At 37.8% G+C, this 12,006-nt stretch overlaps 1 protein-coding gene across 1 annotated transcript in view; it reads left to right on the top strand.

The window, feature by feature from the left end:
• The first annotated feature begins 4,319 nt into the window (after positions 1 to 4,319).
• LOC307041122 (uncharacterized protein) overlaps positions 4,320 to 12,006 on the top strand; it is an 8,979-nt gene continuing 1,292 nt past the window's right edge. The window contains exon 1 of the mRNA XM_079684453.1: positions 4,320 to 4,731. Coding sequence (XP_079540579.1) covers positions 4,446 to 4,731 — 286 coding nt within the window. The 5' untranslated portion in view covers positions 4,320 to 4,445. The remainder of the gene's footprint in view (positions 4,732 to 12,006) is intronic.

The following is a 12,006-nucleotide window of genomic DNA, read 5'->3' as shown; positions in this document are numbered from 1 at the left end:
GTTGGAGCCATACTCCTTCATGTCTGGAAATCAACAACATTACAGGATAATTTATTCCATGTGAAGCTTTAACCTATTACACCTATTAAAGACTTTGCCACATGCAAAAGTCTTTTGCACGTGGCAAAAAATTCCAAACCGAAGGAAAAACCCCAACAGATGTTGCAAATAGCTTTAACGAGTTATTTACTGAAATTAGCCCCAATCTGGCGAGTAACATTTGTCCAACCTCATGCAAAGTTGATGATTTTCTGAAAAATTGCTACCAACATAGTATGTTCCAATAACAGAAAAAGAACTGCTTGATATTGTCAATACTCAACACAGTAAACAGTCCAAAGATAATTTAGGACTTAGTATGAATATTGTTAAACAAGTTGCACCAAACATTGTAGTCCCCCTAGTAAACATACTGTATGCAATAAATCGCTCCAACAAGGTATTTTCCCCAATGAAATGAAAATCGCGAAGGTAATTCCGGTTTTCAAATCTGTTGATAAATCAAGTCTTAATAACTATAGACCCATTTCTTTACAACCACAATTTTCAAAGATCTTGGAAAAACTCTTCAACAACCGTCCGGAGTCATTCCTCAGCAAATAGACTATGCCCCAGCCAATATGGATTTCAGAAAAATCACTCTACTTCTTCAGCAGTAATTGAACTGGTTGAAGAAATTACAAACAACATTGAGAAACAAATGATTATATTCATTGACCTTAAAAATGCTTTTGATAATGTGAACTATACTATATACTGCTACGCACATTAGAACACTATGGCATAAGGGGTCAAGCTAAATAATGGGTCAAGAGTAATCTGAGAAATAGGCTACAATATTTGGATATAGACGAGGCGAAATCAAACAAGCTTCCTATAACATGTGGAGTCCCTCAAGGATCAATTTTAGGTCCAAAACTCTTTCTGATTTATATGAATGACATTATCAACACCTCTGACCTGTTAAAATTCATTTTATTTGCCGATGATACCACCATTTTCTGCTCCCATCATAATCTTGGCGATCTTGTTAAAATTGTGAATGCGGAATTAGAAATAGTATGTAACTGGTTTACAGTTAATAAATTATCCCTTAATGTGGCCAAAACAAATGACATGTTCTTCAATACAAAGTCTGAGAGTAGAAATGATTGCATTATACGGATTTGCAATACCGAGATAGAAAAAGTTGGTGCATGTACATTTGTAGGACTGCTTGTTGACGAAAAACTCAACTAGAAGCACCATATAAATGATGTACAAACTACACTGTCAAAAACATTAGGTATTTTGCATCGTACTAAGAACATTCTCAAGGAACAAATACTCAGAACTCTTTATAACAGTCTATTTCTCCCTTACCTTTACTACTGCTTTGAAATATGGGGAAACACGTACTCAACAAATCTACAAAAAATAATAACATCCCAAAAGAAAGTATTACGAATAGTCTGTGGTGTTGGTAAATATGAACATACAACTCCCATATTTAAAAAACTCAATCTATTCAAATGTGTTGACATAGTACAGCTTAAAACAGTACTGAATATGTACAACATTTTCCATTACAAAATGCCTAATAACATTCAAAAGCAGTTCCAAACCACAGTCAGGAAATACCCAACGAGGCATCCTAACTGGTTGTGTAGCAAGCCCTGTAGAACAACCATCAAATCACACAAAGCACATAATCAGAGTTAGAACGTGGAATGGACTTCACCCAGACCTTCCAAGTATCACTTGTCATCAACAATTCAAAACTAAATTCAAAAAATGTATATTTGCAGATTACTCCAGCTAACAAATATTGGGTATTCCCAGAATCAATACTTTTTTTTTAGAAAATAATAACTTTTCAGTTTGTTTATTTATTTAATATTGTTTACATTACTTCTTATTTATTTTCATCGTTATGCGGTTGAATAATTTCAGCCCTGGAAATTACCTTGTAATATTTGTATTGGTGTATATGAGTGCATTTGTACTTAAACACCTGAACATATGGTGCTTATGTATATTTTGTGTATGTGTGAACATATGAATGTAAGAAAAGTCACTTGTAAATAAGTGTCCACAATGTTTATATGCATATATTATTATTATTATGTATATTATTATTATATATTTGCCAAGTACATGTGTACATATTTGTATATAGTATTTTCCTTTTCAAAAAGCAACTGTCAACTGCTATTGACATGTGCAGAAAATGTCCCTATATCTTTTCATATATATATATATATATATATATATATATATATATATATATATATATATATAAGTATATATGCATTTTTTTCCCCCCCCCCTAACTTCAATTAATCTTTCCCTAGTTTTTCTTTATTTCTTTGTAATCCTCTTAAACGCCATGGACCCGCTGAAGGGGCCGAAATCACAACATCTGCAAGCAAAAGTGTCTGAGGGCTTCTTAAGATGTAATGAACTATGAATGTTTTATGTCCATTTAACGGGAAGAAACTCAGCTAACTGATCTTTTTTTTTTTTTTTTATAAAACCCAACATGCTAACTGAAAGCCTCTGATTTGGCAACGAGCGAAAAATGCTAACAGATTACTGCACAGAAAATCACTCATAAAACCTTATTATTGATCTTTTCTGCACCCATCGATTTACATCGTGAGATGACACAGAATCGTTTGGTACATACATTATCACTGTATGATAAGAACTCGCGACTTTATAAACAAAAACAGACATCAAAACATGTGGCGCTAGGTAGCTAAAAACGCTAACATGGCCTACCTTGGTCGTTGTCTGGTCAAAACTGCTCTTCAATGGTATTAAAACGATAAAAACGCTGCTGAAGTTAATCCATAGGTTCATCCAATGTGTCTGTGTCCCTTTTAATGATTTCTGATAATTCATAAGCCATAAACCTGCTTTTCGGTTTCCAGATGTCAGAGCGAGAGATAGCTTCACTCTCATGCAAAACTACATGCGCAAAGCCCCCACCTTTTTGTGTTAACATTGGTGTCTATGTGAAAAAAAACCTTCGATTCCATTGGCTCTAGCGGTTATAAAGAGATTTCATTCGTCAAAATCGACAAAGGGAGGTCAGAGATATGCAAAATCCACCCAAATGACCCCAGAAGTGTTTTTTTTGTTCTAAACCTCTCTAAAAAGGTCAAATTTCACTTGTTTTGCATCAATCTTGATACAGGGTACTTATATGTTGTACTTTGGATTCCTAAAGCTTTTAGTCTACTAACCCATCATCCAAGGGTAGTTTTCAATGTAAGTAAAACATTTTTTGTTGGACGGAAACCATCATTTACATTTTTTTGTTGTTCAATCTGAATTTACTTTAAAATGTAAAAGATCTATACTGATTCTGACTCTTCTACATCCAACTCACAGGTTTATCATTACTTTGAGAAAAAAGATTATTAATGTTGTCATTTTCGAGCCTGAGACCTGAAAAACAGGCTTGGGGTCTATAGGTTTTTGACGCAATAATGCCAATGTTATATTAGGATGATTCACGGGAGGGCTACTTCCCATAAGCTATGCTTCAGCCCTCCCGCTTTAACTAATTTTGTTTATCTTTGTGTGTAGGAATTATACTTTTTTCTTTTTTGGATAAATCAGTAGAATTAAAAAAAATAATCGCTATGTTCCAGAAGTAAACAAAGCCTTTGGAGACCGTTTGCATGCAACAAAAACCTATAACACACTGCAGGGAAGGAAATCATAATGGGGTCTCGATGAAGTTTGTGATTTCAGAATGAGCTTGAAACAAAAAAATAGGCAAAAAACGCATTAAAGACAATCTAGGTACCATCACTAGTTACACTTAGATTTCATTGTGCTCCTTTGTTCCTGTAAACTGTTTCAGCAGACTGTCCAGTTATTAGACACAGCGACATTATCATACACTACCTACCATCTCAGATTCAAAAGGGTATTAGAGTTCTCTGAGAATAGCTGATGGGGTTTTTAATCAGATTTTGTTGTCATAAACACATGAACTGCTTTTTTTTACTTTATTCCAAACAAATACCATAAAGTTTAATCAGAATGTATTTTCATTTCTTTAAAAAAAAGATACAATTCACAAACCTTTGTGTTTTTCATCAAATGCTGTTTTGTTAAATTCTCATATAAACAAGGATAAGAATAATATTGTCTCTGAAACAGAACTTCTGTTAGACAGCCATATGCCATACATTTTTGCATACATTCACAGTACATATTTATTCAGTATGATGATAGCTGCCTAACAGAAGTTAAATTCATTTCTCACTTATTCTGACAATGTACTCAACCCCAAATAAAATAACCTCATAAAAGAGTTGTGAAATAATAGTGAAGTCACGTTGTAATAACAATAACTCATCTCTCTCTCGTTTTATTTTTCAGTTTTGCCAAAAGCCAATGTGTCAAGTGTCCTTCCTGGGTTGCCGTCCGGAGTGACCATCTCGCACATGCGCAGTACAGATCGGGCAGGGGTACTGACACAGACATATAAAGATTTATATGAGAAAAGTTTAACGGAGTTTGCAGGAAAAGGTGATCTAGTAAACATGAGTAAAGTCCAAATGCTGCTGTCGGTGAAGAAGCAGCGACTCACTGCTGAAGAGATATTTGCTCTGTTTGAAAAAACGATAAGAGAGCTCGAGGAGGAGCTGTCTTGTTCAAAAGAGGAGAATAAGAGACTCCAGAAACTACTGGACGCGGTGTTACAGCCTCAGCTTCGGATACACAGAGCAGGTCTGTTCCCTTTACTCTTAATGAACACTTTAAACCAGGGGTGTCCAAACTACGGCCCGGGGGCCGGCCCTCAGCTAATTCAAAAAGTATTTGGGAAATATGGCCCACAATGAAATGTGCTTTTCTCATATTGTACTTCTTAAATATATATGTACAGCCATATTACACACTAGTATTCATGTGTTAATAAGCTCACTAAAATAAATTCAGTCAATTCATGTTGATAAAATGTTCTAACAAATCTTAGTTGATGAAAAAAAGCCTAATAACTTATTTACACAGCAAGCTTGAAATAGACCCTTCATATTTCATGTTATTATAATCACTCTGAGGCTTCTGTTTTTAAGGGACGAGCTGCCAACACGATAAATGAAACCCGATAGAGAGCTGTGATGTTGGCTGTTTTTTTCTTAAAGCATATTAAGCCTAATTTAGCTACATTTTGCTAACTTATAACTTAAAGGTGGGGTAAGTAATTTTGGAGAAACCAGCTCGAGTGCGCTAGAATTTGAAAATACACAGCCGGAAAACATCTACCACTTCCTTACAGAGCCCCTCCTCCAACACACACGCGCACATGACCAATGAGGGCACGAGATAAGTTTGTGCACAGATGGAAGGCTGACAGGCAGGTAGGTCATCCAGTTATTTTTGCCGGGCTGGCTAAAATGACTGGTCGTGCTTTTTACAGTACTACGGCTTCCACAGATGACATTTTTTTATGGATTTTTTGTCAAAGGAATTCAGATATTCATTGCTATCGGGATGTTAAGAGCATTCCATGGAATATAACAAAAAGTGTATCTCGAGCCGGTTTCTCAAACTTACCTACCCCACCTTTAACTTACGAGGCATAGAACCGCAGTGACGCGTCATAAAACCCGGAAGTACATTTCTTCCGGTTCCTTTGTCAAAAACCAATGCAATTTCTCCATAGGATTTTGGAAAATAGCTCGAAATAAGGTCTGTGGTTGACACACATTTAAGAGAGGGGTCACGTTTTGTTCAGCCGGATAATCTCCACATGTCAACCCTACTTTTATAATTTTTGAATCATAAATCTAGTCGCCAGAAGCAAAATGCTAACGCTATGCTATAGACGAACTACAAGCCAGTACAGCAGCAGGGTCGCACGACTTTAACGTCATGCCAACTTAAGATCGTTTCAGCTGACTTGCACTGAAACTGCACTTTGAACACTTTAAATATATTAACATTTTAAACTGTATACCCCGGTTATCTAGGCCCTTTTTGTTTTGTTTCATGTATACCACGTTTATCTAGGCCCTTTTTGTTTTGTTTTATGTATACATGTCACACTGTGGGAAATTATATTTCTGGATTTACAGTGCATGACATTAAGGATTTTGGGAGATGGCCCTGTGGGCCATCTAAGCTAATTTACAGATGGCCCTGAGCCCAATAGAGATTGCCCTAAAAAATGCGTGCGGACGAAATGCCACAAAGGGTTTGGGGGGCCTCCCCCTAGAACATTTCGATTTTTGCAGGTCTTAGATGCTGTCTGGTGCATTCTCTAGACTGAATTATAAGATGAACCAGCACAATATTATATTGTACAATTTCAATTTTATTCTTCATTTCACTTGTTTGTTTGTTCTTGTTTGTTTGCTCGCTTGCATGCCTTGCATAGCTATAAGAAATACTTAAGTTGTTGGTCAAGACACTTTCCATCTGTAAAAAAGTAGAAAACATTACATTCAGTTGTAACTGCCAAAACAAACATTATTTACACTATTATGGCCCCTGTTAAAAATGTTTGTAATGTTATTTACTGTAAGTTGGTCGAACGAATGCCTCCTCATCCGGAAGCTGACCGAGCAGAGCCGAGCAGCAGTCGAGAGGAGCCGAGCGCATCCGCGAAGCATACAAAATGGCGACGTCAGAGTTCCCGTTGGCCGGCAAATCTAAATCTCTTCAGTCACAATAATTTCCCTTTAGCACAATACGGCTTCAGTTGCGCCACTTATGTGACAGACAAGAAGAATATGTGACAGACAAGAATAGTCAATTCTAATGTCTAACACGTAATGTAGAGAAAGAGATGTCCTGTATGGGTTGATTGTGCGTTGATCTGTTGGTAATGCCTCGGGGTTCCGGTGGGCATGTAAACAAATGCATAATGCTGCGCTATACTTTGTGGCCTCACCCAGTTGCATAGCGACACTTATTGTTTAGGTGTCTTTTAATAAGCAGGTAGTCCTATCATTAGCTAGAACTAGCTAGATCTGATCAATATGGACATAAACGTGAGTGAAGTCTAATCTTACGGGAGCGAGAGATCAGCTGCTGCTGACGAGTCGACACGCAGCACTGCATGATCACATGCAGCGGTGAGCGGACAAAACACACACTTCAGGTTAGAATATCACACGTAGCTATTTTAATTACCTCTCAAACTACCTAAACTAGTTATAGATATGTTTAGTTTTACTGTCGGGTCACTCATTACTGGATCCGCGAGCTGCTGGCATAATAGATTGCCCGATCGGGCAACCAGCAGGTGAGGTTCATTGCCCGAGCTAAATACTAGATGGCCCCGGGCCATCGGGCAGCCCTTAATGTCGAGCCCTGATGTATAACACATGTAGAATTTTTGACAATAAAGCTGACTTTGACTTTCGCGCGCTTGCATATTTTAACAAAGCTTTTCATTTTAGCCACACTGAATTTAACTAGAAGTCATGGCTGTGTCAATTACCAGTCTGATATCGTTTTACAAAGATGACAAGAAGAGTGTAGACAGAGGAGAGAACCACTACAAGTCAAGACACGTAAAACAGTGCAGCCTAGATGAAGGTGTGCTTACCGGTGTTGTCAGGGCTAGCATGAGGGACAAGGTTTATAGTGTCGGTGAGTAGTGATAGCAAGAGTACCGTTAACCTAGAGTTAATTTATTCACATTAATTCCCATCAACAAATCCATTTTATGTGTCACATGAAATCTTTATTAGGCAAGGCAAGGCAAGTTTATTTATATAGCACTTTTCAACACAAGGCAATTCAAAGTGCTTTACAAAAAATGAAAGACATTAAGAAAATGGCATTTAAAATCAGTCATTAAAAAGAAAAGCTAATCAAATAAACATTAAAAGAAAAAATATGTGGATAAAAGTTACAGTGCAGTTTAAGATATGAATAGTTCAATTAAAAGCAGCGACAAAAAGAAAAGTCTTCAGCCCGGATTTAAAAGTAGTCAGAGTTGCAATGGACCTGCAGGTTTCTGGGAGTTTGTTCCAGATATTTGGAGCATAATAACTGAACGCTGCTTCTCCATGTTTAGTTCTGACTCTGGGGACAGAAAGCTGACCAGTCCCTGAAGACCTGAGAGATCTGGATGGTTCATCATTTAGCAGGAGGTCAGAAATGTATTTTGGGCCTAAACCCAAAATACATTGGGTTACAGTGCTTTATAAACAGCAGCAGTATTTAGAAATCTATTCTTTGACACACAGGAAGCCAGTGTAAAGACTTCAGAACAGGAGTGATGTGATCCACTTTCTTAGTGTCAGTGAGGACTCGAGCAGCAGCGTTCTGAATCAGCTGAAGCTTTCTAATAGATTTTTTAGTGAGACCTGTGAAGACACCATTATCAATCAATCAATCAATGTTTATTTATATAGCCCAATATCACAAATGTTACATTTGTCTCAGTGGACTTCACAGTTTGTACAGAATATCAGTATGACAAGCAAAATATTCCAGAGAAAACCCACAGTTTAAAGGGGAACATGGGAGAAACCTCAGGGAGAGCAACAGAGGAGGGATTACAGTGCATGACATTAAGGATTTTGGGAGATGGCCCTGTGGGCCATCTAAGCTAATTTACAGATGGCCCTGAGCCCAATAGAGATTGCCCTGAAAAATGCGCGTGGACGAAATGACGCACGAAGGGTTTGGGGGGCCTCCCCTTAGAACATTTAGATTTTTGCAGGTCTTAGATGCTGTCTGGTGCATTCTCTAGACTGAATTATAAGATGAATCACCACAATATTACAATTTCAATTGTATTCTTCATTTCACTTGTTTGTGTTTGCTCGCTTGCATGCCCTTTATAGCTATAATAAATACTTAAGTTGTTTGTCAAGACACTTTCCATCTGATGAAGGCAAATGCCTTCCCAGATGTAAAAAAGTAGAAAACATTACATGCAGCTATAACTGCCAAAACAAACATTATTTACGCTATTATGGCCCCTGTTAAAAATGTTTGTAATGTTATCTACTGTAAGTTGGTCAAAGGAATGCCTCCTCATCCAGAAGCTGACCAAGCAGACCCGAGCAGCCGAGTGCATCCGCGAAGTACACACAATGGCGACGTCAGAATTCCCGTTAACAAGCAAATCTAAATCTCTTCGGTCAAAAGGTCCGGTCAAAATAATTTCCCTTTAGCGCAATACCGCTTCAGTTGCGCCACTTATGTGACAGACAAGAGTAGTCCATTCTAATGTGTAACACTTAATGTGGAGAAAGAGATGTGCTGTGTGGGTTGATTGTGCGTTGATCTGTTGGTAATGCCTCGGGGTTCCGGTAGGCATGTAAACAAATGCATAATGCTGCGCTATACTTTGTGGCCTCACCCGGTTGCATAGCGACACTTATTGTTTAGGTCATGGTGTCTTTTAATAAGCAGGTAGTCATATCATTAGCTAGAACTAGCTGGATCTGGTCGATATGGACATAAACGCGAGTGAAGTCTAATCTGACGGGAGAGAGAGATCAGCTGCTGCTGACGAGTCGACACGCAGCTCTGCATGATCACATGCAGCGGTGAGCGGACAAAACACACACTTCAGGTTAGGATATCACACGTAGCTATTTTAATCACCTCTCAAACTACCTAAACTAGTTATAGATATGTTTAGTTTTACTGTCGGGTCACTCATTACTGGATCCGCGAGCTGCATGATACTGGTATAATAGATTGCCCGATCGGGCAACCAGCAGGTGAGGCTTCATGGCCCGAGCTAAATACTAGATGGCCCCGGGCCATCGGGCAGCCCTTAATGTCGAGCCCTGGATTACATTACAGTAGTCCAGTCTACTGAAGATAAAAGCATGGACAAGTCTTTCCAAATCCTGCTGTGACATCAGTCTTTTAATCCTAGATATGTTCTTTAGGTGATAGTAAGCTGATTTAGTAACTGTTTTAATGTGACTGTTGAAGCTCAGGTCAGAGTCCATGACTACACCTAGATTTCTGGCTTTATCTGTTGTATTTGAACATTGCAGACTGAAGCTCAGCGCTAACTTTTATACGTTCTGCCTTGGCTCCAAAAACCATTACCTCAGTTTTATCTTTGTTTAATTGGAGAAAGTTCTGACACATCCAGTCATTGATTTGTTCAATGCACTTACTCAGTGTTTGAATAGGAGCATAGTCTCCTGGTGAAATGGTTACGTAAATGTGTGTGTCATCTGCATAGCTATGGTAACTTATTTTGTTGTTCTTCATTATCTGAGCCAGTGGTAGCATGTAGACGTTAAAGAGAAGAGGCCCCAAGATTACAAATATTACACACCAGAAAACACAGAAATATCCATGAAATAAACATACAGTAGGCTATAAACAATTAAAGGGATAATTGGGAATGCATTACAAATGTAAATATATTTTAAATAATAAAACAATCCCACCACCACAGGTATCTACAGGAGAAGAGGGAATTCTCTCCACTAAATGTGAATGCCCATGTGGAGAATGGAAATGCAGTCATGCGGCTGCATGAGCCATCTTTGCCATCCACAATTTCAGCTGCACTGACACCCCCTGTCAGTGGAAGAAGCCAAAGGCAGCTAAACGTATACATTCAGTGGAGGATGTTGCAATGTTGTGGTTGTTAGTGTATATAAAACATATAAAATATAGTTTCATGGAAGTCACCCCGTCACATATAAGAGCATTAAGACATACAGTGCATAGGCTAAAACAAAACATCTAAAGATATAACCTTGCACTTTGATAAGTCTCGTGAACATTTTCACTATTTTGACATTTTTATAGATGAAAATTGAACTAAAGAAATAAATGGTAGATTAATCCATATTGAAAATAGGTGTCAGCTGCTACACTAATTATAATAGTTATATTTCTTAATTAATTAAGATAAGATATTACTGTATTGATCCCAATTTGGGAAATGTTTGTGTTGCAGCAGCATAACAAGAAAAACAAAATATAAGTTATTGTACAAAAGTATGTGAGGGATGGGATATTAAATTGAATATAAATGTAAAATGTTCATGTGATTTTACGTCCAAGAGAAGCTATGGAGCAGAGAGTTCTCTGCCAGCCAGAGGTGATTTGTTATTAGTTCAATATGTCAAACTGATTTCCCTGACTACAATCTTTAGTTACATGGTGAAACGTTATGCTGCTTGTACTAATTAGACTTATCATATAAGCCACACAGGTTTTAATAGGATGTATTCATTATCTTTACTTGTGTTGCGGTCTTTTCAGCAGCGCCATCTCTAAAACGGCGATACAGTCACTACCCATCATTTACATTTCACCGTGACATGGACAAAAATGTAACGTCAGCTTACCTTATGACACGAATCCAGACTCTCCTTTGGTAAACATTGGCCGGGAAACGATAGAACAAGCACGTTTAATGCGAAGACCTGTGGCTGCAACCCGGAGCAAAGCAACAAACAATTGCGTAGCTAACTAGTAGCGCTAGCTTTAGCTAACGTTAGCTAACGAAACGAACTGCCGAGTAAAATTGGAAAACACTGGTAATTAATTATTCTATCATTTGTAAAACTACGGTGTTAAAAACGACAATTTCAAAAATATAGATTCTAATGGTCAGATATAGATATACAGATACTAAAGATAGGCAGGTACTTGCTTTCAAGCAGAACACAGGGGAAAACAAACTTAGCGGAGTGTTTACGTGTTCGGCGTAACGACGTACAACGGCCTCGACAACTTCTGTAGTCCTATTCAGCCACTCGGTAACAACCATCCTTTTTCAGACACGTAGACTCTTCAAAAATCAGCAGTGGAGTCACTGCTGATGTATTTAATGTCGTAGAACAAAACATGATTTATCTCTTAAATTTGTGTCAACCACAGACCTTATTTCGAGCTATTTTCCAAAACCCTATGAAAAAAATGCATTACTTTTTGAGGAAGGAACCGGAAGTGCTAAAAATGCTAACTTACTTCCGGGTTTTTGGACGCGTCACTGCGGTTCTCTATACCTCAGCTGGCCCAGCCCTTCATATATTTATCTGTATGTTTGGACAC

The sequence above is a fragment of the Notothenia rossii genome, assembly GCF_949606895.1.
Source record: "Notothenia rossii genome assembly, chromosome: 5".
Lineage (NCBI taxonomy): Eukaryota > Metazoa > Chordata > Actinopteri > Perciformes > Nototheniidae > Notothenia > Notothenia rossii.
Note: the sequence above shows the minus strand (reverse complement) of the source record. Positions and strands in the feature narration are given on the sequence as shown.